Source organism: Poromitra crassiceps (genome assembly GCF_964638095.1).
Source record: "Poromitra crassiceps genome assembly, contig: HAP1_SCAFFOLD_281, whole genome shotgun sequence".
Lineage (NCBI taxonomy): Eukaryota > Metazoa > Chordata > Actinopteri > Beryciformes > Melamphaidae > Poromitra > Poromitra crassiceps.
The window spans coordinates 67501-93109 of NW_028152119.1; the positions used below are offsets into that span (position 1 = coordinate 67501).

General features: G+C 47.3%; 2 protein-coding genes across 2 annotated transcripts in view; one reads left to right on the forward strand and one right to left on the reverse strand.

Moving 5' to 3' along the window:
• Positions 1 to 25609, reverse strand: part of LOC310770966 (major histocompatibility complex class I-related gene protein-like) — a gene marked incomplete at its 5' end in the record, with an annotated part of 77027 nt that overhangs the window by 39542 nt on the left and 11876 nt on the right. The gene's annotated exons all lie outside the window — the stretch shown is intronic.
• On the forward strand, positions 2067 to 23940 carry LOC310770969 (bromodomain-containing protein 2-like; the record flags this gene model as incomplete). Its single annotated transcript, XM_083663658.1, has 8 exons — positions 2067 to 2331; positions 2962 to 2986; positions 7183 to 7292; positions 7468 to 7659; positions 8041 to 8303; positions 21051 to 21364; positions 22162 to 22290; positions 23810 to 23940. The coding sequence occupies exons 1-8, from the start codon at positions 2071 to 2073 to the stop codon at positions 23938 to 23940; spliced, it is 1425 nt and encodes a 474-aa protein (XP_083519784.1). The 5' UTR covers positions 2067 to 2070.

Here is a 25609-nt window from a genome sequence, read left to right on the forward strand (position 1 = left end):
ACTTAAGACCTATGAATTCAAAATGTTATTTTATAATGTTAGGAGGAGTGTGAACTGGTCAAGATGAGCTCTGATAGGAAGACTGCAGAGCGGAGAATGGCTCACTCTAACCACAACACTTCACTTCCTTTAAATTGTTTTTAGTCTCTCTCACACACACACACACACACACACACACACACACACACACACACACACACACACACACACACACACACACACACACACACACACACAAAGTTCTAGTGATGTAATCAGAGTTGTCATCAATTGTGACATCATCAGTGAGGCATTGTGACACACACATACTGATCAGTAACATCACTGATCATCATCAGTGACATCAGTGATGATGTCATCACCAGTGAATGATGTCATCAGTCTGAGGCTCACGAGAGAGACTGAGGAGGCTCACGAGATAGACTGAGGGAGAGGGAGGGAGAGAGAGAGGGGGAGAGACAGAGGGAGAGAGAGAGGGGGAGAGATTGAGGGAGAGAGAGAGGGGGAGAGAGAGGGAGACATTGTGCGCACGAATAGGGCAGGCAAGGCCACACAGCAACACAGCGAATGCGAGCTGCAGGACCCGCCACCAGAGGGCAATGGAGGCTTACTTTTTGGGAGGTGACATGATGTCCATATACACCGTCAATGGTGGAAACTAACTATGAGAATAAACAGAGATACAAAGAGTTAAAGTAACTCACAGGTTTATGGAGTCTGACTTTCCGCTGCGTGCGTGTGCGTGCATGTGTGTAGACTTTCTTCTTCTTCTTCTTCTTCTGCTTCTTCTTCTTCTTCTTCTTCTTCTTCTTCTTCTTCTTCTTCTTCTTCTTCTTCTTCTTCTTCTTCTTCTTCTTCTTCTTCTTCTTCTTCTTCTTCTTCTTCTTCTTCTTCTTCTTCTTCTTCTTCGTGGATTGTATTATTCATCTAAAAATCCATGACAGCCTGTGTCGCGGCGCCCTCTTGTCGTAAAAGTGGAGAACTACCACAACACAGAAGCATCATGGCGGCGGCGGCTACAAGACTCATATCAAGGTTGACGCTGGTCACCGGTAAGTTCACGGTGTAACATACGACAACATACTGTGAGAATAACTGTGAGACTAGATAGATACGTTTAACGGTAACGTAACGTTAATACCGCTGTCTGTGGGCTGTTTTGGTTGCAGAATATCGTGTCTTATCGAGTAGAGAGGTCTGTCTGTGTGTAGTCAGTCAGACAGGGTTCAAATGAAATCAGAGCTTCGTGTGACTACTGGATACTGTAGCCGAAATGAAGGTTTAAAGTGAAGAACAATCTGACGAATAAGTAGCGTTAATTCAGTTAATTAGTTCTACTATACCACCAGTTATTACCACAGGTAGTCCCATTTAAAAATGACTTGAGGAATGATAGTGAAAGTGACTGTGAATGAACTAGAACTACTACTGTTAAAAAGAAAAGTGAAGGAAATTCAACTTGCTGCAAGACACAATAAAAGCACAATGATACAACTCTAATGACTCCAGTGCCATTTAATATGATGGCCAAGAAGAGAACAGTGGTATTGATTTGTGTGAAAGTGCAAATGGAGCATATTTACTGATGGGATCAAGTTTGTACCTGAAACCTTTTATAGCACTGCAACTAACGATTACTTTTTATGATCGATTAATCTGTCAGTTATTTTCTCGACTAATCAATTAGTTGTTTGTTCTATAAAATGCCACAAAATGGTGAAAGATGTTGATCACTTTTCCCCCAAAGCCCATTTGACATTCTCACATGTCTCCTTTTGTCCTGACTAACAGTCCACAACCCAAAGAGAATCAGTTTACTGTCATAGAGACTAATGAAACCAGAAAATACAGTATTCACATTTAAGAAGCTGGAACAAGATCATGTTCTGTGTCCCCCCCCCCTCTTAAAAATGAGTTTCAACAATTAATCAGTTATTTTAAAAAAAATAGTTGCAGATAAATTTTCTGTCGAACGACTAATCGATTAATCGACTAATAGTTGCAGCTCTACTTAATTAAGTTGACTTGGGGATGGGCCGCGGAGGGGGCATGATGGGTGCCAAAACGCCAATGGGGGGTAGGAGGGTGGTGAGCGGGCGCCCCATCAAGCCTCCTAAGAAGGACTTACCAGATTCCATGCTGCCGCAGACCGTGAGACGCAGCAAGCTGAGCCCGCAGCTGCGCTACTGCAACGGCGTGCTGAAGGAGCTGCTGTCCAAGAAGCACGCAGCGTACGCCTGGCCCTTCTACAAGCCCGTCGACGCCTCCATGCTCGGCCTACACGACTACCACGACATCATCAAGCAGCCCATGGACCTCAGCTCCATCAAGGTACGGCATCATTAGGCCAGTGGTTCTCAAATGAGGGTCCGGGGATCCCCAGGGATCCGTGGCACTTTGCCAGGGGGTCCGCAACAAGTTTTCAGGAAAATAAAAATAAAAACTTTATTTATTTTTTTGCAAAAGCTTCATAGTTCAACGGAAATATTTTATGCTTTAAGTCTAAAATGTGTCATGGATTACATTCTAATCTAACAAACCAATCAATTTAAAAGTCAAATCTGTTACTGTGGAAACAATTAAGCTTAGCCCAAAATCACAAATCAGAATGAGGGGGTCCCCGGTATATTTTCTATCTTGTAACGGGTCCTTGGCTGAAAAAACATTTGAGAACCTCTGCATTAAGCAGCCCATGGAGCTCAGCTCCATCAAGGTACCGGTCGTGGGCAAATACACACAAGTGCAGCAGTGGGAAAGAATGTGAAGATAGCTTCAAGTCATGAAGCTAGTCTTTTAAGTTATTCCCCCTGGCTGCTACAAAAACAAGATTTGATGTGTTAGCATTAAGCATTAAAATATCCCTGTGATTCCTGCCTTACACAGTGGCAGCATAGATTAATTTGGAGAGTTTGTTAGCAAATGTCTCAAATCACATTCTGTCCCCTCTCTTCTTGTCTGCAGAGGAAGATGGATGGCAGAGAGTACCGTGAGGCCCAGCAGTTCTCTGCAGACTTTACTTTACTTTATTTGTTTATTTGGACGGGACAGTGCATATTCATGAACATTACACAAGGCAACGTAAATAAGCCGGAGTTAGCAAGAATGCTAAATTACATCCGTAGTCCCCACAGAGAGACAGAAAAACGACAGAGGCAGCACCAGGACAGAACTAAACAGAAACAATACAAAAAACAACATGAGCAATAACAAAACCAAAACGGATCAGAAACTAAAGTAAACCAAAATGAACTAAACTAGGTTAATAAGACAAGACAAAACAAAAACAAGAAGCATAACAGAGCAAACAAAACAAGAGCACTACAGTACAATTTACACATGGTCGCAGATTTGGCTATTTAAAATCAATTTTTTTACGTTGTGTTTGAAAGATGGGAATGACAGACAGTTTCTTATAGTTTGAGGTAGCAAATTCCAGATTTGGCAGCCCTGGACTGAGAGGGTGTTTTTGCCGAAGGCAGTTGACCGGTGTGGTACTACACAGTCCCCTCTGGCGAAAGCCCGAGTGTTGAGTCCTGTGTCAGGCTTCCGTTTTATGAATTCCCTCAGGGGGGGCGGGCAAAGTCCATGTAAGGTCTTATAGACAATACCAACCTGTTTAAAAACTTTAAAGTTGGCAAAACTTAGAAAATGATACTTACTGAGGATGTTACAGTGGTGATATGAGTAGGGTTTTCTGTCAAAAACCTTCAGTGCACTTTTATATAACTGTTCAATGGGTTTGAGGATCGTTACTCCTGTGCAAGACCAGTTTGTGAAGCAGTACTCAATATGTGATAGTATCATACATTGGAGATAAGATTTGGCGGCCCCTACTGTCAGATAAGGTCTGATTTGTTTAAAGTTTTGAAGGTTGAACTTAATTGTGTTGGCAACCTTTTTTACATGTTTTTTGAAAGTTAGGGTAGAGTCTAACATTACCCCGAGGTATTTGAACTCAGACACCAGTTCAAGTTCCTCCCCGCCCAGGAACACATTTGATGACTCTAAAACCACAGATCTTTTGGAAAAAGCCATGCAGACGGTCTTTTTGGCGTTCAGGAGTAGACATGAGTCTGTGAGCCAGTCCTGGACGCTACTCATTGCATCAGTTAGTGTTTTTGACACCTCTGCATAGCTTTTACCATGGGTTAGTAAAACCGCGTCATCTGCATACATCTGTGCATGTACATTTTTACATACATCAGGTAAGTTGTTAATGAATAAAGAAAACAGGATTGGGCCCAATATTGACCCCTGGGGGACACCAACAGAGCAAGTGTGGTAAGCAGACTTGATACCATTTATGCTGACGCACTGTTCTCTATGTGATAGGTATGATGAGAACCATTTGATGGCCTCAGAGGAAAAGTTGAAGTGTGTTAGTCTGGACAAGAGCACCTGATGGCTGATGGAATCGAAGGCCTTCTTGAAGTCCAGAAAGACTGCCATTGCACAGGGGGCCCTGTCCAGGGCACACCTCAACTTTTCGGTAAATAAGCAATTTGCTGACTCTGTTGAATGAAAGGCTCGGAATCCGAACTGCATAGGATGCAGAGGGGTGTGGCCTTTGTCTAGGTGTTTGACTATGGACTTGACAATCCACTTTTCTGCCACTTTTGATATAGCGGGTAGGATACTTATCGGTCTATAATTACAAATGTCTGTTTTGGTGCCGGATTTGAAAATGGGTGTGATTACAGCAACTTTCCACTGCGAAGGGACAGTGCATTGTCTTATGGACAGGTTTATCAGGTGTGTAATGGGTGCCACCAGGGAGTCAATATTAGTTTTGATGAAGTTTGTATCAAGCCCATGTGCATCCTTAGCTTTCGATGCTTTCAGTGATCTTACAATGTCTCTCACCTCGTTCTCTGTGATCTCCTCCAGGTTGAAAATGGGGAGATCATTTTGAACGGGGTGTGGAACAGACTTGGTGGGTTTGAACAGCTTTGTGATTTCATACACAGAGTTTAAAAAGAACAGGTTCAAGCTGCTCGCGAGCGTGTGGGGGTCTTTCACCAGGGTGTTATCTATCTTGAGTTCTAAGCTGTTTTTATCCTGCTTATAGAATTTACCTGTCAATTTATTTATGTATTCCCATACCTTTTTACCATTGCCTCTGGCATTCTCTATAATAGAGATATAAAATTTAGCTTTTGCCCTTCTTAAAAAAGTCGTTACTAGATTTCTAGCATGTGAGAAGGACTGTCTGTCCGTTGTTAGGCCAGATTTTAAAGCCCTCTTTAAAAGTATGTCCCTGGTTCTCATAAGGTCTCTGCATTCCCGGCTAACCCAAGGAAGCGTGATCCTTTTCCCCTTCCTCTGGCTCCCTCCTCTGGTGAAAGATTCCATTACACTGTTGAGTTTGGAGATTAACAACTGGCATCCAATCTCTACATTGTTGCATGAGTGGATGTCGTCCCATTCAAGCCCTTGTAGTGCGACTTCAAGGCTATGTTGCAGATGTTTTGGGATTGTTTTGACCATTGTTTGGGGGTGGGCTTTACTGAAAGACTGTTTTGAAAGTTTTCTGGTAAAGAATATTATGTTGTGGTCTGAGAGACCTGTTACAAAGTTATATGTTTTAGCAATTCTTTCTACTTTATTTGAGAATAGTAAATCTATCTTGGTTGCCGAATGGGGGGTTATCCTTGTGGGTTGCTCTATTAGTTGGGTTAGACCATAGCGGTCTGTTACCTGTTTAAGATGTTTTCTTATTTTTTTATCATCCCAATTTACATTTGTGTCTCCAATCAGGATTACCTCATGATTGAAGTCACATGCTGCAAGTATGGTCTTTAGCTGGTCGTAAACTTCTACCTTAGCCGATGGCTGACGGTATAAGCAGATTAGAGTGAACTTCATTGCAGTGGATAGAGTAATTTCTACACCCACACATTCGGCCTTGATCTCAGTAGGCCATACAATTTGTTTACACTGTAGGGTGTCCTTGATATAAAGCAAGGCCCCCCCACCCTTTCCTGCTGTTATTCTGTCCCTTCTGAACACCTGGTAGCCAGGCATGCACACTAAGGCATCAGGGGATGACCGCTTTAGCCATGTTTCTGTCAGTCCCAGACAGTCAATGTTAGAGTTCACGAGCAGATCTTCTAGCTCACTGTGTTTATTTACCATGCTACGGATGTTAAGGTGTCCACAAAACAACCCTTTTGGTTTACACAGGGGGTCCCACACAATTTTAGCTTGATTTAGCGTATTAAAAAATTTAAGTTTTCTATGTTTTTTAAAAATAGGGTTTCTGTGTTTTACCTTGTCCACGGGTGGCTTTGGGGGTTGTGGGGGAGGGGGGGGGGGGACATGTTGTCCCACTGACCAGAGGCTCAACAGATTCAACCGACCGTGGGGGTCCAGCCCACGCTCGTGTTGAAGTGACCGGATGGTCGGATTTCGGCCACGGGGGCCCAGTCCGTGGTCGAGGTGAGAGCGTCTGTGATGGTGGGTCACAAGCTGCCAGGCTGTCGCCAGTTGACAGCCCGTTGGAGGCTCGTGTTGTGATGGCCGGATGGCCAGGCCTCGGCCACGGGGGCCCAGCCCGTGACCGAGCCGAGACGGACCGTGATGATGGGCCACCTGTGGCTGCCAGGACCGCCTGGTCCCCGAGCACGGCCCCGCCGCAGATGGACTCCGGATGCTGAGATGCTGTTGTGGAGGCTCGTGTTGTGACTGTGACGGTCAGGTGGCCAGGCCGCGGCCACGACGAGACGGACCGCGATGGCGGGCCATCCGGGGCCGCCAGGACCGCCCGGTCCCCGAGCACGGCCCCGCCGCAGATGGACTCCGCATGCTGAAATGGCGCTGATGCTGCCGCTGTTGTGGAGGCTCGTGTTGTGATTGAGATGGCCGGATGGTCAGGCCGCGGCCACGGGGACCCAGCCCGTGGCCGTGCTGAGACGGTCTGCGACGGTAGGCCATCCGGGGCCGCCAGGACCGCCTGGTCCCTTGGCACAGCCCCGCCGCAGATGGACTCCGGGTGTCGAAATGGCGCTGGGACTGCCGCTGCTGTGGCCATACTGTCACCAGCCGATGGATCGATGGATACTTCAGCCAGGTGGATGGCCGGATGAATGGCCGACGAGCGCAGGGGCCTAGCCTTATTTGCTGTCTCAATCTCGGCCTGCAGATCTTTGTTCATCAGCTCCTCCTGTAGCTGGGAGTTTTTAGCATCTGCCTGGGAGTTTTTAGCATCTGCCTGCGTCAGACTGATGTTCTCCAACTGCTACAAGTACAACCCCCCTGATCATGATGTGGTGGGCATGGCCAGGAAACTACAGGTAACTCTTTTTCCCATTGGATAGGATTGATTTCTTTTTTTATATACAGTATATGATATACTGTACGTAAAAAAGTAGTATATATCATATCCAACTCACAGTTTTGCTATCGGTTTCTCCTCATCCCCCAAAATCACCATGCTGTTGTTCCCACCCGCCCGTTCCCTCTTTACAGGATGTCTTTGAGTTCTGCTTCGCTAAGATGCCAGACGAGCCTCCGGCGCCCCCCAGCTCCTCCTCTTCCTCCTCCTCCTCCTCTTCCTCGTCAGAGAGCGAGGTCAGCAGCGAGAGCGAGGAGAGCGAGAGCAGCCCCAGCTCCGACTCTGAGGAGGAGAGGGCCAACCGCCTGGCAGAGCTCCAGGAACAAGTGCGTACACGGCTGTGTACACACACACACACACACACACACACACAGACACACACGATTCAGATGGACACACTCATATTCACGCACATTCTAAATTTCCCCCAGCTGACTTCCTGTTGCAGTGTTTGCTGGTACAATAACTGACAGGATATACGCTAGGTTTCAAACGGTTCCCTAGCAACGCAACAAAACTGTCTCTATCAGGGCAGGGAACTTTTTCATCAGCAAATAGCCCCAGATTGAGTTTCCCATGCAGTCACCTGAACACCATTGCCTGATTGCCATCATTGCCTGCACAAGTGTGCAGTGTGTGTGAAGTCATAACCCGAAGCATTCATTTTTCTATCTCTTTTTTCCACCTCTCTCTCTGCCTCCCTCCAGCTGAAAGCCGTACACGAGCAGCTCACCGCCCTCTCCCAGGGTCCCATCGTCAAGCCCAAGAAGAAGAAAGACAAGAAGGACAAGAAGAAGAAGAAGAAGCCAGAGAAAGAGAAGCACCGGAGGATAGAGGAGGAGCCGGTGCCGATCCGGCCGCCCAAGGCCCCCAAAATCACCAAGACGCCCAAAGCCAAGAGCAACAAGGCAGCGGGGATGCCTCCCGTACAGGGCAAGAAGACACAGGGCAGGAAGAACAACAAGAGCAAGTGAGTGCTGACACCTGCTGGACACAGGTGGAATTACTGCTATACGCATAGTAGTGTTATGTTATATGCAGACCAGTAGTTCCCAAATGCTGTGCCTTGAGGCAAGTCCGGGAGTGCCTTTGGATTTTGTGACAACCATACATTATTATTGCAAATATAGCCTAAAACTATACAAAAAGTGGGTGTGTTGCTGCTTTGATGTAGTAATTTTACAAAGTTTAAAATTAATTCCTAAATTATTTTGTTGAATATTTCATGAGTAATATAGTAGTTTGTCCAATTGTATTTTGAATTAGTAAATCAAAGTTTAGAGTGGTAAGAGTGATAACATGCTATAGATGCTATTTTGCACAGATAATATAGGCGTGCCTTGACATTGTCTTTCCCTTTGTCTTTGGCTTTGCCTGGTCTTTTCTAGACCAGTTTTTTCAAAGTGGGGGCCCCAGCAAATTAATGGAAGTGCTTAAAATAATCTTTATGGGGAAGGAAATGATTCAGTTACTACAGTATAATTAATAAAGAATATTTTTTAAATTCTATTTTATAATTATATTTAGTGTAGTCTTAACAAATATAATTGAATCCTTTCCGTCCACATAAAAATCATATTTGCCAGGCCCATTTGTCATCACATTCATTGTAATTTCCCCCTGGTGTGGGTAATACAGTAGTCTGACTCTGGGACAATGTTTATAATATAAAACAGAAAAGAAAATATTTGAGATACAAATGTAATTAGGTTATTACATTAATAAAAGTAAGGGAATATATTCTGAGGTTGTATGGATGTGAATCTTTGACATTTTCAATAGTATTGTCAGTGGGTTTTTAAAGACATCTTGCAAAGGGGGGCCGCTATTTGGCATGGAATAGTTTGGAAAGCCCTGGTCTAGACCATGTGGAGGTTACTTTGATCATCTTGACTCCAGTGGAAATTAATCCAAACACTGAAACTCCTCGTCTTGACAAACATCTTTGATACAGAATTGGTCTGTGATGCGTGATACAAAACCAAGCAAAGAGACGAGAGAGGAAAATATTGTTTTCCCCGGACAGAGCGCTGCTCACTGCTGTTTAGAAGACAATTTGAACTTAACGTCACGTCTTATGGGTCATAGCCAACATCAGAATTTAATTTGGCCAATATATCGAGCCCTATTCTCCCACAAGCCTTCGGCGCTAAAACGGGCCTTAAACGCAAAAAAACGTGCCTTGCGCCTGTTTTGGGACGATATCAATATGGCTTTAGGCTGCCAAATGCGCTTTAGGCCGAATGGGCGTGGCGCAGTCCCAGAATGGGCCAAAGTGGGCGTGTCGGCGCTAAATACCGGCGTACTGCTATCTTCCGACCTGGCGTTAATTTAGCGCCTTGCGCCTTTGAAAAGCAGGCCTATTCAGTGGGCCAGTTGCACGGAGCGCTCCCCTCTGGCTCTCTCCCTCCCCTCTGGCTCTCTCCCTCCCCTCTGGCTCTCTCCTCTTTCACCCTTCTCTGTGTCACCTCTCTCCCTCTCTCCTCAGTCTGACAGGCACAATACCGACTGTCTCTGACTCCCTCGCTCAGAGTCCCATAGAAAAAATAAGCTGTAACTTCACTGCAATGTGAATGTCCCAAGATGCATTGTGTTTCTCCATTTCGCTACTAAATAGCAACCAAATGAGCCGAAAACCTATATTAAGGGAGGATCTAAATAATGTGTAATGGTAAGACAACCTCCAATTGTAGAACATTTCAATATTGGACCAAATAAAACATCGAAATGAAAACACCACCCTATTTGAAACATATATGTCCTACTGGGGCTATACCCCTTGTCGATTTAACGTGATTTAGATAAGTGACAGCGGAACGCGCTTCGGAAGCTTCTACTGTCATCTGCTATACTGTGATGTCCGCTCCAATAACTTGGCCCTACTCCACATTTAGTTTTACAATAAAAACACATTTATGCAATGACTTTACATAATGTAGGCTATATTTATGTGCATCATCCTTCCTGCAGCAGGCGAGAGAAAATGATATCTTTCTGGACAAACTTTCACCAATCTAATAGGCTATATTTTTCTAGCTGATGCGTTTAGAACATTATTTTCACTTTGATCTTGCTATAGTGTAGCGTTTTTACATGCTTGCAGTATTTCAACTGCAGTTATATTGGTTTGAGAAGCATCATAATATGGAATAATAGCCGATATATGGAGACAGACGGGATGAAGGGAGGTGGGGGGGGGGGGGATCAGAGGCTTGGGTTTCGTCTGGTTTTGCTGGACCACTGGAATGGAGCTTAAAAGGCAAGCATGCGATTCGTTTATTGCACTCATCCAATGAACTGACGGTGCATAATTTTACGCTTAACACATTGACTGCCAGCCGTTTTTTTTTTGCTGTAGGTAGCTTCTGCCAGGCCGTTTTTTGAGGATTCTGGCTCATTTTACAAGAGCCGAGGATTCTTTTCTGCTTGGAGTTTGTGAAAACAAAGTTCACAAAAGTACTAATAGAATGTGTGCTTTCTCTGTCTAAAAGAGTTAGTTTGTAGAGTTAGTAGTTATGTAGATATTAGCCGTTGAGTACAGCATGGTTTCAGCTGTCTGAGAGTGAAAGCTGAGATAATCGCAGTTTTGTGAAATTCAATCAAACAGGCAGAACAGTCACTTTAACCATTTATTTTTGGCATCAGTGAGAGATCAGACATCCAAACAATATAGTTCCGAACGCCCTCTCCTTCAACTCCTCCCTCCGTGGGCATGTCTAGTGGCTTTCAGCCTGCGTTTGTCACAAGCGAGTGCTCTGCTGCTGCTGCTGCTGCAGCGAGTTTGAGCAGCCTCCCTCCCTGGCAGCGAGTTTGAGCAGCCTCCCTCCCTGGCAGCGAGTGTGGATAGGGCTCACTCGTCTCTTGGGTTTGAGAGCCCCGATGAAGCCCCGTGCGACTCTAGGCTTATGCTGCCCACCCAGTCCATTTCTGGAACCCCCCCACCGCATCAGCGCGAAAGCGTCCCCGCCTACAGTATGAGAATGAGGCTCGTTCGTTTCTGGGTTTTCGGAATGCGTGCGATTCTGGCCTTTCTGCCGGCGTTTCAAAGTGTGTTTCACCCATAATATATTATGCAAATTTGCAATCCCCCGTGTGCTGCTGCTGGCGCGGCCCGAGAGCGGCGAGTCTGGTGACTGATGACTGTAAAATCGGCAAGCCATTTCCTTGAGAATGGAGGAAGCAGCCGCGGGAGGCGGCTGCTTTTGGTTGACTTTCTCTCTGTCGGGAGGGCACCGTCGCCACCTAGCCGGTCGGTAAAATAGATTATACACATTCAATACTTCCAATATCTCCATAGGAGACGCGGGGGGCATTGATCCACGTAGCACCGTCAAAAAAAAATATATTTTTTTTTTGACGACTCAACTCGTCGTTGGCAGTGAACGGTTGTATTCTGTTTGACGACTCAACTCGTTGTTGGCAGTGAACGTGTTAAAAGGCGTGGTTGTAATGGTTGAGGCTGCATCTAGCGCCAAGACCAAGTGTGATAAACCTCCTTTAAGGATGCTATATTAACTGGGTAGGCTATAAAGCACTGCTGCCACCACCTTTGTTTATCCGGATGGTCCGGTGTCAGATCCCTGAGAACAACACACACTTACAACGACGTAAGAAAAATATATCATTTATTTCGGACAAGATAAGTAAGGACAGCATGGGACCCCACATTGAGAACTGGCCCACCTAAAACATTCCCCCCTCAGACAGGTCAGCCCCCCCAGTCTACCAGCCCTCCCTCCACAGCAAATCACAGCAAGCCCAACAGCCCTTTAAACTAGTATGGCAGTAAACATGCGATCATACATTGCTTAATGCAAATAGACCAGGTGTAATCACCTAGGATTTCACCCTTCTGAGAGGCACACTTTAAGTCACACAGGAGTTCACCCTTCTGAGAGGCACACTTTAAGTCACACAGGAGTTCACCCTTCTGAGAGGCACACAGGAGTTCACCCTACACGTAGGCTATAGGCCCGCTTTAATTCACACTCAGAGGCGCGCACAGACTAGCCAGGGCGGGACAGACCTGTAATTCTCCAATGCCTATAGCTAACTTCCCCCAGTCCCCCCGGTTCTCCATATGCTGTCGAATAAGAAGTGTTTAAAATCAACAAAGTAAACTTAAACAGACATGGACAATAACAAACAAAACTAAACATAAAACAATAATAATTGTCCTAGTTAAAAGACCACTTAACTGGCCATGTCGTTGCGACCCTCCCCCGGGGTCTGGGCTTGTGGCGCTGATCCAACACGGCTCATATGTAGCGAGAGCCCGTGGGGGATCCGTTGGTCCAGCGCTGAGACGAGGAGGCGGCCGACAGCGTATCAGACGCCCCACACCAGAGCTGGGAAGCTGGAGAGAGCACTCCTAATTTCCCCAAGCCTAACCTCGGCCCTAACACTGGAAACACTAATGCCTGCCTATAAGTCTTCACCGCGGCAACTCTACACAGTCACGCACGGCACCCCCCTCCCGTGAGTGCAGTGACCATTTAAGCAGTTCAGTCACACAGACGGCTTGACCGGACAAACTTGTCCCGATCAGCTTGAGCTCCGCTCCCCAGAATGAAGTGTCTCTCACTCGGCTCTCCTTTAACTGTTCCCCATTCCCCCAATCAAGTCCGGCTGAGGATCATTAACGCAGAGTCTCTGTCAGCGGCGGCACCGCAGCACAGGGGCAGCCGCAGGTGAAAGCTCTTAGTCTTTAATCAACTGTCAATCATCCCCCCCCCCCCCCAATCCAGTGGACACCCCAAGTCCACTACACTCTCCCCCCCTTTGGAGAGGACTCGCCCTCGAGTCACCTTGATGCCATATCGTAGTCCTGAGACTACGTGGGTGGCTTCCGTTGGCGTGCAGGGCGCATCCCCTGCGATGGCAACCCTCCAGCAGCTCCTTCTACTGGGGGGTGCAGTGACAGGCCTCCCCGACTCAGAGGGTGGGCTGAGGCATCGACCCTGGAACTGGGGCCTGGCAGGGGCTGAGACTCTATGCTGCCCCCGGATGGAGCACTTCCAGTCGCCTCCACAGTCTCGAGCAGTGGTGCGGCCGTGCTGTGGCTTCCCCTTTCTGATGACCCATGGGCTAGCAATTTCGCCCGGCTCCCTCCTGGCTCTGTCCGAACAGGCTGTGTACGCCGCTGATGGACCCAGGTTGAGCCGAAGGAGACCTCGGGGTGTTGGGGGAGGGATGGCTGTTGTGGGGGTAGGCCGCGTCTCTCCCGGGCACTGGATGTTTCTGACAGTGAACAGAGGAAAGGTTTGAGTCTGTTGAAATGCACAACTATGTCTGGCCCTCCCTCAACCAGCACGACATTATACAACACTTTGGTCACCCTTTCTAAAATCCTGTAGGGGCCCTTAAATCGCCTCTGTAACTTGGGGCACACCCCACGTTTCCTGGCTTTATTACGCATCCATACCAACTCCCCTTCTGAATAATACTGGAAATTGGCTCGAAAATCAAAAGCAGCTTTCTGGTGACTAGGCGTTTACTTGGTGCCTTTTAACTGCCCCTACCACAGTGGACAAGGGGCCCTATTCTCCCACAGGCCTTCGGCACTAAAACGGGCCTTAACCGCAAAAAAACGTGCCTTGCGCCTGTTTTGGGACGATATCAATATGGCTTTACGCTGCCAAATGCGCTTTAGGCCGAATGGGCGTGGCGCAGTCCCAGAATGGGCCAAAGTGGGCGTGTCGGCCTTAAATCTCGGCGTACTGATATCTTGGCACCTGCCTTAAATTTAGCGCTTTGCGCCTTTGAAAACCAGGCCTATTCACTGCGCCAGTGCACTTGTGCCTCTCCCCTGTCACCCTTCTCTGTCTCTCTCTGAAACCAGGCCTATTCAGTGCGCCAGTGCTCTTCTGCCTCTGAGTCACCCTTCTCTCTCTCTCTCTGACTCCCTCGCTCAAACAGACACAACACATAGCAGCACCCAGCTTCCCATAGGAAATAGCAGTTGTAAGTTTACTGCCTGTGAATGTCCACTCCCAGCATGCAATTGGGTCCTCCATTTCGCTACTAAATAGAGCCGAAATAGATATAAAAGGTAGATCTAAAATAATGTGTAATGGTAAGACAACCTGCAATTGTCGAACATTTCAATATTGGACCAAATAAAACATGAAATGAAACACCACCCTATGTGAAACATATATGTCCTCTTGAGCCTATATATACCCTGTGTGGATTTAACGTGATTTAGGTAAGTGACAGCGGAACGCGCTTCGGAAGCTTCTACTGTCATCTGCTATACTGTGATGTGTGCTCCAATAACTTCGCCCTACTCCACATTTAGTTTTACAATAAAAACACATTTATGCAATGACTTTACATAATGTAGGGTATATTTATGTGCATCATTCTACCTGCAGCAGGGGAGAGAAAACGATATCTTTCTGGACAAACTTTCACCAATCTAATAGGCTATATTTTTCTAGCTGATGCGTTTAGTACATTATTTTCACTTTGATCTTGCTATAGTGTAGGTATTTACATGCTTGCAGTATTGAAACTGCAGTTAGATTGGTTTGAGAAGCATAATAATATGGAATAATAGCCTATAATGCAGACAGACAGGCTGGATGAAGGGAGGGGGGGGGGGGGGGCAGAGCGTTTGGCTTTCGTCTGGTTTTGCGGGATCACTGGAATTGGAGCTAAAAAGGCAAGCGTGCGATTCGTTTATTGCACTTATCCAATGAGCATGACGGTGCATAATTTTACGCCTAAAAGGCGTGGTTGTAATGCTTTGGGCTGCATCTAGCGCCAGCACGACGATATCAAGTGCGCCTTTCCACGCCCACTGCTTTGATCTGCGCCTGCCGCTCGGCCTAGAAACTGCGCCGATGCAACGATAGGGGCCAAGGTGTCTGCCAACCTGCTCACATACTCACTAGCAGAGGAGAAACTCTCCCTACCATCCAAGTTGAGCATGATGTCTATGGGCAAGACAACTTCCTGCCCAAACAGCACCTTGTATGGACTGAACCCTGTAGTTGCCTGAATGCTGCTACGGTAAGCCAACATAACATATGGCAAGAGTACATCCCAGTTGGTTTGGTTATCTTTTACAAACATAGTTAACATAGAGAGCAAGGTACGGTTGAACCTTTCAATAAGTCCGTCAGATTGAGGGTGGTAAGCGGAGGTTCGTGTCTTACTAATATTCAACAACTGACACATCTCTCTAAACAGGTTGGAGTCAAAATTTCGCCCCTGGTCAGTATGGATACTACGTGGGGCACCATACCGACAAACCCACTCCTCCACTAACACCTTGGCAATGGTATGGGCTTCCTGGTTAGGGAGGGGGAATGCCTCCATCCACTTTGAGAAATAATCCCCCACAACCAAAACATACTTATTTTTATTGACCGTTTCGGGCAATGGACCCAAAATGTCAAGAGCTACACGTTCATGAGGCCTCGAAGTGACTGAGGGCTGAAGGGGAGCACATGGGGCTCGACCATGTGTTTTGCGGGAGGCACAGTCTACACAGTCCCTACACCATTGTCTCACATCCCTGAACCACCCCGGCCAGTAGAAACGGTCTTTGACTTTACCCTGGAGCTTCTGTACTCCTAAGTGACCCCCTGTGGCCGTGTTATGGAGCTGAGCTAAAACATGGGAGACCAGGGCCCTCGGGAGCACTACCTGTCTCTGGGCAGCAGCATCCGAGATGGCTGGTGGGACACGTACCAACCTCCCCCCTTCTACCTGTAGCTGCGCCCACACAGCCGCATATTTGTGTAAGGCAGAATCTCTAGGGAGTTCCACCTGCCCCCCCAACTCTTTGAGCTGAATCAGCTCCTGTATTTCCCCATCCTCCCTTTGAGCCTGAGCCAACTCATCAATCCCCCCCCCGTGACCTGACTTGGGGGCCTTCTCCTGCACAGCACCTATAATTGGACCTAGGCCGAACTCTTGGCCATGGTCACAAGACAGGGGTGGCTTATTTACAAATGCTGGAAGCCTAGAAAGGGCATCAGCATTGGCATGCAGTTTACCTGGGCGGTGTATGATTTTATATTGAAAGTTAGCCAATTGCTCTAGCCAACGAGCCTGCTGACCCTCAAGCCCCTGGAAATTATGAAGCCAACGTAAGGAATTATGGTCCGTCCTTAAAATAAACTCCCTCCCCAACAAATAATGCTTGAAGTATTTAGTAAATGCGACCATACTCAAAAGCTCTTTTTTTGTAGTGGCATACTTCCGTTCCTGTTTGGTCAGAGCCCGACTGGCATATGCTATAACGTGCTCAGCCCCATCTTCCTCTTGAGACAGCACAGCCCCAATCCCCACATCACTAGCGTCAGTGTCCAAAGTGAAAGGCTTGTGGGGGTCAGGGTATGCTAAGACTGGAGCAGTCATTAATCCAGTCTTAAGATGCTCAAAGGCCTGCTGACAAGACTCTGCCCATTTAAAACGTCTCCCTTTCTCTGTTAGTTGGTGTAACGGCCGCGCAATCTCCGCAAACCCCCCCACAAATCGCCTGTAATAGGAGGCTAGCCCCACAAAGCTCCTCACCTCGGTCTGGTTCTTAGGGACCGGCCACTCCCGAATACATTGTATTTTTGCAGGGTCTATGCCGACCCCTTCGGCTGAGATTATATGGCCCAAATATTGAACTTGCGTTGCAAACAGATTACACTTTGAGGGCTTCACTTTAAGGTTTGCGTGGCCCAATTTAGAAAGAACCCCATCCAACCGCACCAAATGTTCCTGAAAGTTACGGCCAAACACGATTATATCGTCTAAATAAACAAGACATCTGGACCACTGTAGGTCGGCCAAAACAAGGTCCATCAGTCTTTGGAAGGTGCCGGGGGAATTACACAATCCAAAACTGAGGACATTAAACTCAAACAGGCCTTGGCGGGTGATGAACGCAGTTTTGTGCCTATCTTTTGGGTCCACTTCAACTTGCCAGTATCCACTGGCTAAATCAAGAGTGGAAAACCAGCAAGCATCATGCAGACTGTCAAGGGCATCATCAATTCGGGGCAGGGGATATGCATCTTTCTGAGTTAGATCATTAAGTTTGCGGTAATCCACACAAAACCGCAGACCACCATCTCGTTTTCTGACCAGGACTACAGGGGCCGCCCACGGACTACACGAGGGCTGAATGATGTTATTTTCCTGCATCTGCTTAATGTGGTCCGCTACCTCCTTCTGTAAATGGAGGGGCACACGACGGGGGGGGCAGTTTAACGGGCCTAGCATCACCAGTATCGATCTGGTGTAAGGTCAAATGAGTTCTGCCCAGATCTGTGTCTCCTGTACTAAACACAGGGAGATGTCGCTGCAACAGCTCATGGACAGACCTCATTTCCAAAGGCTCTAATCCTTTTTCCTTAAGCCCCAGCTTGGCCAAAAGGGCATCGACCGACCATGTTGGTGTGGCTTTCCCCTTACTGTCCCCGTCCAGCTCAGGACCTGCTCGACTTCTACATCAGTAAACAAGGTCCCCACCTTCATCCCTTTCTTTAAAAGGAGTGGCTCCTCGGTGACATTAATTAACCGCACTGGGACCACCCCATTTTCCACCCTGCAAATGACCCGGGCTACCAAAACATCACATTGACTGGTTAAAGATGCAGCGGGCTCCAAAAAGCCCTCTGCATGCTCACAAAACCCATTCTGCACCACCCCCGAAATAATGGCTTCACTACGGGGGGGGGATTGTGATGTCAGACTGCACGGTAACCGGTTGGGGCTTAACAGAGTCTTCAGGGACCACTAATGGCAACACTTTCCCCATTATTCTACAGTTCTTCTCCCCAAAATCAATGACAGCGCCATATTTTGAGAGAAAGTCAAAGCCCAGGAGAATTTCTTTAGAAGGTATATCTGCAACAAGGAACTCTGCCACTAGGGCTAAGTGATCGAACTGGCAGACTGTCTGCCACCGTCCCATAACCCCCATTCCTCCCCCATTAGCGGCTGAAACACTTCCCGTATAACCCTCCAGTTCTGACCCCCCGTTTGTAACGATTAACCAGATATGTTTAGGAATCACAGATAGAGCTGCTCCACTATCAACTAACACCATGGACTCCAACCCACCTATTTTAGCTGCCAGGAATCCCGAACCACCAGTCCCACTTGAATAGGCCACAGTTGGTAGCGAGGGGGTGTGCACGCCCCCTCTAGTTTCCCTGTAAGTAGGGACAATCGCGACGTATATGACGGTTACAGCCACATTCCCAGCAACCCTCACTTCGCTCTCGTCCCCCCCAACCAGACCCCACAGCAGCGACTGGGGGGCGGCTAACAGGAGATGGTTTAGCGGGGGCCAGTTTGAGGGTGTCAACGGATGTTTGCAAGGCTTTCACCTCCTGACGCAGCCCTTCCACTACTCCCAGCAAACCCTCAATACGCTCATCATGTTTAGACTTTTCTAAAACTCCTCTAACCTTAGTGTCAGGTATAACCTGACTTTGTTCCAATGTTCTCAGGAGTTCCATCTCAGAGGCGAGATTTATAGCCGCCTCTAACGTAGGGGGTTTTGCACTACGAAGTTTAATGCGAAAATCACCAGATGCAAAATGGGTAATGAACTGATCTCTTGTCAGCAAATCTTGGGTATGAGAGTCAGCTGAGGGATAGGCTCTCATAACGAGCCTGCGCAGGTGGTTGCCAAATTCCCGAGGGGATTCATTATGTAGCCGGCGTCTTGATGAAAAACTAGCACGAGTCCAGTCCTCACTGTCATATGGCTCTAAACATCTAGTCATAGCCGCCTTTAACAGGGTGAAATCATTTTTAGCCTCTACTGAAAGGCCACTATAAATTTCCCGAGCACGGCCCGACAGCAGCAATGACATGAATTTTACTTTCAATGGCTCATTCCACCCATTTACATCTGCGGCAAGTTCGAACTGCTCCGCCCAATCAGACCATTCACGCCCGGTTCCAGTGAATGTTTCGGGCATGAAGATTGGGCGGGGAGTTGAGGGGTGACTATGCCCCACAGAGGCCGCAGACGCACCAGATGAACCGCTAGGGGGATCGGTACGTAAATCAGGGGCCGGTCTGTTATTCTCAGAATCTGACATTTTTATCTGTTATTATCTCTAACAGAAATAAAGAAAAACAAAAGCTATTTCCACGTTAAGCTTCTATTTTTTTTAGGTTAAATCCCACCGCTGCCACCAGTGTGATAAACCTCCTTTAAGGATGCTATATTAACTGGGTAGGCTATAAAGCACTGCTGCCACCACCTTTGTTTATCCGGATGGTCCGGTGTCAGATCCCTGAGAACAACACACACTTACAACGACGTAAGAAAAATATATCATTTATTTCGGACAAGATAAGTAAGGACAGCATGGGACCCCACATTGAGAACTGGCCCACCTAAAACATTCCCCCCTCAGACAGGTCAGCCCCCCCAGTCTACCAGCCCTCCCTCCACAGCAAATCACAGCAAGCCCAACAGCCCTTTAAACTAGTATGGCAGTAAACATGCGATCATACATTGCTTAATGCAAATAGACCAGGTGTAATCACCTAGGATTTCACCCTTCTGAGAGGCACACTTTAAGTCACACAGGAGTTCACCCTTCTGAGAGGCACACTTTAAGTCACACAGGAGTTCACCCTTCTGAGAGGCACACAGGAGTTCACCCTACACGTAGGCTATAGGCCCGCTTTAATTCACACTCAGAGGCGCGCACAGACTAGCCAGGGCGGGACAGACCTGTAATTCTCCAATGCCTATAGCTAACTTCCCCCAGTCCCCCCGGTTCTCCATATGCTGTCGAATAAGAAGTGTTTAAAATCAACAAAGTAAACTTAAACAGACATGGACAATAACAAACAAAACTAAACATAAAACAATAATAATTGTCCTAGTTAAAAGACCACTTAACTGGCCATGTCGTTGCGACCCTCCCCCGGGGTCTGGGCTTGTGGCGCTGATCCAACACGGCTCATATGTAGCGAGAGCCCGTGGGGGAACCGTTGGTCCAGCGCTGAGACGAGGAGGCGGCCGACAGCGTATCAGACGCCCCACACCAGAGCTGGGAAGCTGGAGAGAGCACTCCTAATTTCCCCAAGCCTAACCTCGGCCCTAACACTGGAAACACTAATGCCTGCCTATAAGTCTTCACCGCGGCAGTCACGCACGGCACCCCCCTCCCGTGAGTGCAGTGACCATTTAAGCAGTTCAGTCACACAGACGGCTTGACCGGACAAACTTGTCCCGATCAGCTTGAGCTCCGCTCCCCAGAATGAAGTGTCTCTCACTCGGCTCTCCTTTAACTGTTCCCCATTCCCCCAATCAAGTCCGGCTGAGGATCATTAACGCAGAGTCTCTGTCAGCGGCGGCACCGCAGCACAGGGGCAGCCGCAGGTGAAAGCTCTTAGTCTTTAATCAACTGTCAATCATCCCCCCCCCCCCCCAATCCAGTGGACACCCCAAGTCCACTACAATATCAAGTGCGCTGGTCCACGCCCACTGATTTGGGCTGCGCCAGGCGCTCGGCCTAGAAACAGCGCCGATGCAACGATAGGGTAGTCTACACAGCATCTCCATTAGATGGGAGGGGATGTTTCTTTCTTTTGCCACTTTACTTTGTGATTAAGCTGATAACGGCTTCAAGTTACAAATAGCAATTTGAGATTTTGGATATCTTAAAAAAACAAACAGGTATTCTTCTTGTAACAGTCTCTTCCTCCATCCCCCCCCCCCCCTCTCTCTTTCCCTTAGATCCAAAAAGGGCACGGTGATGCTGAACATGCAGCGCGTGGACCCCGCCGCCATGCTGCCTCACTACGACTCGGACGAGGAGGAGGAGACGGCGCCCATGTCGTACGACGAGAAGCGTCAGCTCAGCCTGGACATCAACAAGCTGCCGGGCGAGAAGCTGGGCCGCGTGGTCTACATCATCCAGGCCCGAGAGCCCTCGCTCCGCGACACCAACCCCGAGGAGATCGAGATCGACTTCGAGACGCTGAAGCCGTCCACGCTGCGCGAGCTGGAGAGATACGTCATGACGTGTCTGAGGAAGAAACCCCGCAACGGTACGTGTGATCGGACGTAGGAGGACTTTGCAGCACAACAAGTCACAGTAAAGAAGATGCTAAATTGTAGCTGTGATGCATTCAGGTACCTCTGTATGGTACGTGTGATTGGACGAACGCTCTTGTTCGTCCAATCAGGAAAAAAAAACATTTGATGCCTACAATAGGCCATGCAGCGGCTGAATCTGCCTTCGTTCTGGATTTACAACGGTTAGTTTAAAAGATTGTACACGAGTTTCGGGAGACGGCGAGTCGCGCTGCACGAATCTCATTTGCATAAATTGGACGCGGGCTCAACTTTATGCAAAGGAGGAGTGGTCTCTCGAAACACCCCGCTCCACAATGCATTATGGCAAAAAAACATTGTTTAAAAAATACATCGATGAGAAAATCAGCTTTCTTCATCATTTCTCTCCGACAGCAGCAGTAATATGCTGGATACTACCGTACTATGAATGTATACATCTTAAGCCAAAGTTGATGATGCATTTAGAACTTTGCAACACAAAATCCTCCTCATGCAAGTAACAAGTCACAGTAAAGAAGATGCTAAATTGTAGCTGTGATGCATTCAGGTACCTCTGTGTAACCCAGGCCAGGTCCTCTGTTCTCTGTGCATGTAGCTGTGATGCATTCAGGTACCTCTGTGTAACCCAGATCCTCTGTTCTCTGTGCATGTAGCTGTGAGGCATTCAGGTACCTCTGTGTAACCCAGGTCCTCTGTTCTCTGTGCATGTAGCTGTGATGCATTCAGGTACCTCTGTGTAACCCAGGTCCTCTGTTCTCTGTGCATGTAGCGAGTAAGAAGGGCGGCGCTGGCAAGTCGCGTGAAGAGCTAGCTCTGGAGAAGCAGCTGGAGTTGGAGAGAAGGCTGCTCGACGTCAGCGGACAGCTCAACTCGGGAAAGAAGCCGACTAAAGCCAAACGTAAGTCATCCGTGCTGCCGTCTATACGGTGTTATGGGCCCTACGCGATCGCTCCATCAACATGTTGATATGCAGTAGGCCAGATCACTCCATCAACATGTTGATATGCAGTAGGCCAGATCACTCCATCAACATGTTGATATGCAGTAGGCCAGATCACTCCATCAACATGTTGATATGCAGTAGGCCAGATCACTCCATCAACATGTTGATATGCAGTAGGCCAGATCACTCCATCAACATGTTGATATGCAGTAGGCCAGATCACTCCATCAACATGTTGATATGCAGTAGGTCAGATCACTCCATCAACATGTTGATATGCAGTAGGCCAGATCACTCCATCAACATGTTGATATGCAGTAGGCCAGATCACTCCATCAACATGTTGATATGCAGTAGGCCAGATCACTCCATCAACATGTTGATATGCAGTAGGCCAGATCACTCCATCAACATGTTGATATGCAGTAGGCCAGGGGTTTTCAAAGTCTGAGACTGTGGGCCTCCCTCCAGACAAAGCTTGGAAAAGGGTCCCCATCTCGCTCAATTCCTGGATGTCTATGGAATCATGATCCCATCATAGACACTCAACAATTGTGCCAAGATAGCCTGACATTCCTGTTTGACATCCTTCAGACTCCACCAAATATATAATAAAAAAGGTCGGTCTGAAGATATTTATTATTAGTTTATTATTTATTCTATGTGATCTCCTTTTGATAACTTAATGTAATAACTAAAAATTTTCGAGCCTCGGGGCCGATACCCTAGTACAGGGGTGGCCAAACTTTTTTGGTTGTGGGCCGCATACAGAAAAATATAAGGAGTCGCGGGCCAAAAAATATTAAGCACGGCAGTTTTCGCGGCAAAATAATTTGGCCAGAAAACCCTTGTGCCATCAAAAATTTAATTTCTACCTAAATAAATATATGACACATAGTTTATTGATGTGCTCACCTATTACAATGGGTATTTCTGTATGTTTTAAAATTTTCTTTTCCTGTGCCAACAGGTTGACAGAGATAATTTAACATAACATTAGTATTAAACATTCATTCATTATTAAAAAAAATAAATAAATAAATAGACCAGGTCAGGGTACTCAAATATAACCCATTTTCAATGGTTTTAAATTGAAAAAACTAATTGGGGGGAATTTGTTTTTTCCTCTTCGTTTTCCGTTTTAAACTTTAAAACAGAAAAACGGAAAACGTTTTTAGCAAAAAAAAATATATATATATTTTTTTTTTGCTAAGTTCATGGCGGGCTACTTAAAAACGGGCAGCGGGCCGCATGGCCCGCGCGCCGTAGTTTGGCCACCCCTGCCCTAGTATCTCATAAGATACTATAGATTTTCCCTCAATTTGCAAACAAGTCACTAAACATAGAAATATATTGTTTTTCTCAAATGCAATCGAGTTAATCTGCATAGATCCCATTGATTTGGGCTTTTCTTCATTGTAGCTGCTGTCTGTGCGCTGTGTCTGTGTTGATGATCTGCTTTCGTTTTCTCCAGCAGAGAAGCCCGCGGCGACGGAGGCTCACGCCCAGCCGTCGCGCCTCAGCGCCAGCAGCTCCTCCTCGGACTCCTCCTCCTCCTCCTCTTCGTCCTCGTCCTCCGACACAAGCGAATCGGACTCCGGCTGAGACGAGGGGAGGAGGTGGGGTTTCCTGACTCGACGGGTCAAGTGTGTCGGCACCCTGGAAGCACGGATTCCCACCGAGCGGACTGAACTGTAGTGAGCTATACTGACGACGGGGCGGGTCAGACCAGGCCCACAGCTAGCTGGTCTGACTCGGCAGCGTGAAGCAGACAGATGGCGCTCTCCCTGCGCTCGGCCTGCTCATCCATTCCTGTCCCTGGACACAGAAAGAACCAGGATGGATGGATGGATGGATGGAGAGAGAGAGAGAGAGACATTGAAAAGTCCTCTCGTTCTCTGGAGAAGCTGGACTTGTCGGGCAGAGCGAGGGATGCTCCATCTCCTGCCAGTGAAGAAGACGATGGAGGGATATGTGTGTATTAAAGTCCCAGATTGACACGGTGGTACTGTGGTAGTCGGGGTAGTGCACGCGCACACACAGACAATTTCCACGCAAGCATTGATGTTCCCGCGGGCACTTTGAAGGAAGCGAAAGTGTGCGGCTGAGTATGTGGATGTGCGCTCCGTTCAGACGGACTTTCTTCCTTTCTTTGAACATCAGTTGAACATGTTCTAATCCCCTTCTTCCATGTGTGCGTATATGACCAACCAGTAAGTCATTATTATGTTAATATTCCTGTATTGCATTCCCTTTTGGTTTTAGATCGATCTACCTGCAATCATTGCAATAACGTTTGTTGCGTGCATTTGCCGTTTGATTGTCTGTTGCGCTAATTAATGCCACTACTCAGATGGAGTTTAGCTGGTGTGTAGCTTGTGATTCTGTTGTTTCTCCCGTCATGTAACCCTGTCACCATTATGTAGATCGCACTCATAGTGCTGCTAATTATAACACTGTAACTTGGCCTCGATGGGCGGGTCGTTTTGATGTTCGTTCGATGCGGATCCCAATGTATGACGGTTATTGTGCATAACCCCGGTTCTATGAGTGGGAGCTCTTTGGCTTTAGTCATGGTTCAAGACTGGTGTTTAAGAGTAACTGACTTACAGTTTACCTAATTATCATTTATATATTATTAGTTGTTAATTATCACTATAATTGGCCTATATAACAGCAAGCTTGGTTACTGACCTTATTGCCTCCTTTTTCCAGACCACACACAATCCTACTATTCCTGTCATAATGCTGTAAAGAGCCTATACTGCTGTACTGTACTGAAGAGAACTGACAACTAAACGGTTGAACTCCCATCTGTCTCCTGCCTCGTGTTTTTACGGACACCCCAGGGCGTATATATATATATATCGGTGATCGGTAATCGGTAATCGGTGATCGGTCGATGATCGGTTGGGCAGATATTTCTCATAGGTGATCGGCAATCGGTGATCGGTGCACCCCTAGTGAGTATAGAGGGGTCCTGACCAAACGTCTGTTTGTGACACTTTGGCAGTGAGTGTGTGTTGGTGTGTTTGTGACAGGTTGACAGTGAGTGTGTGTTAAGTGTGTTTGTGACAGGTTGACAGTGAGTGTGTGTTTGTGACAGGTTGACAGTGAGTGTGTGTTTGTGTGTTAGTGTGTGTGTGAGTGAGATCCAGCACCACAAGTGCAGCCTTGTGAAGTTCCTCATTAGTCTTGACGCAGGCGTTGAAAAGCAGTCTGCATACAGAAGCACCTTGGCTCAGTGGAATACAGAACACACGCAATACAGAGG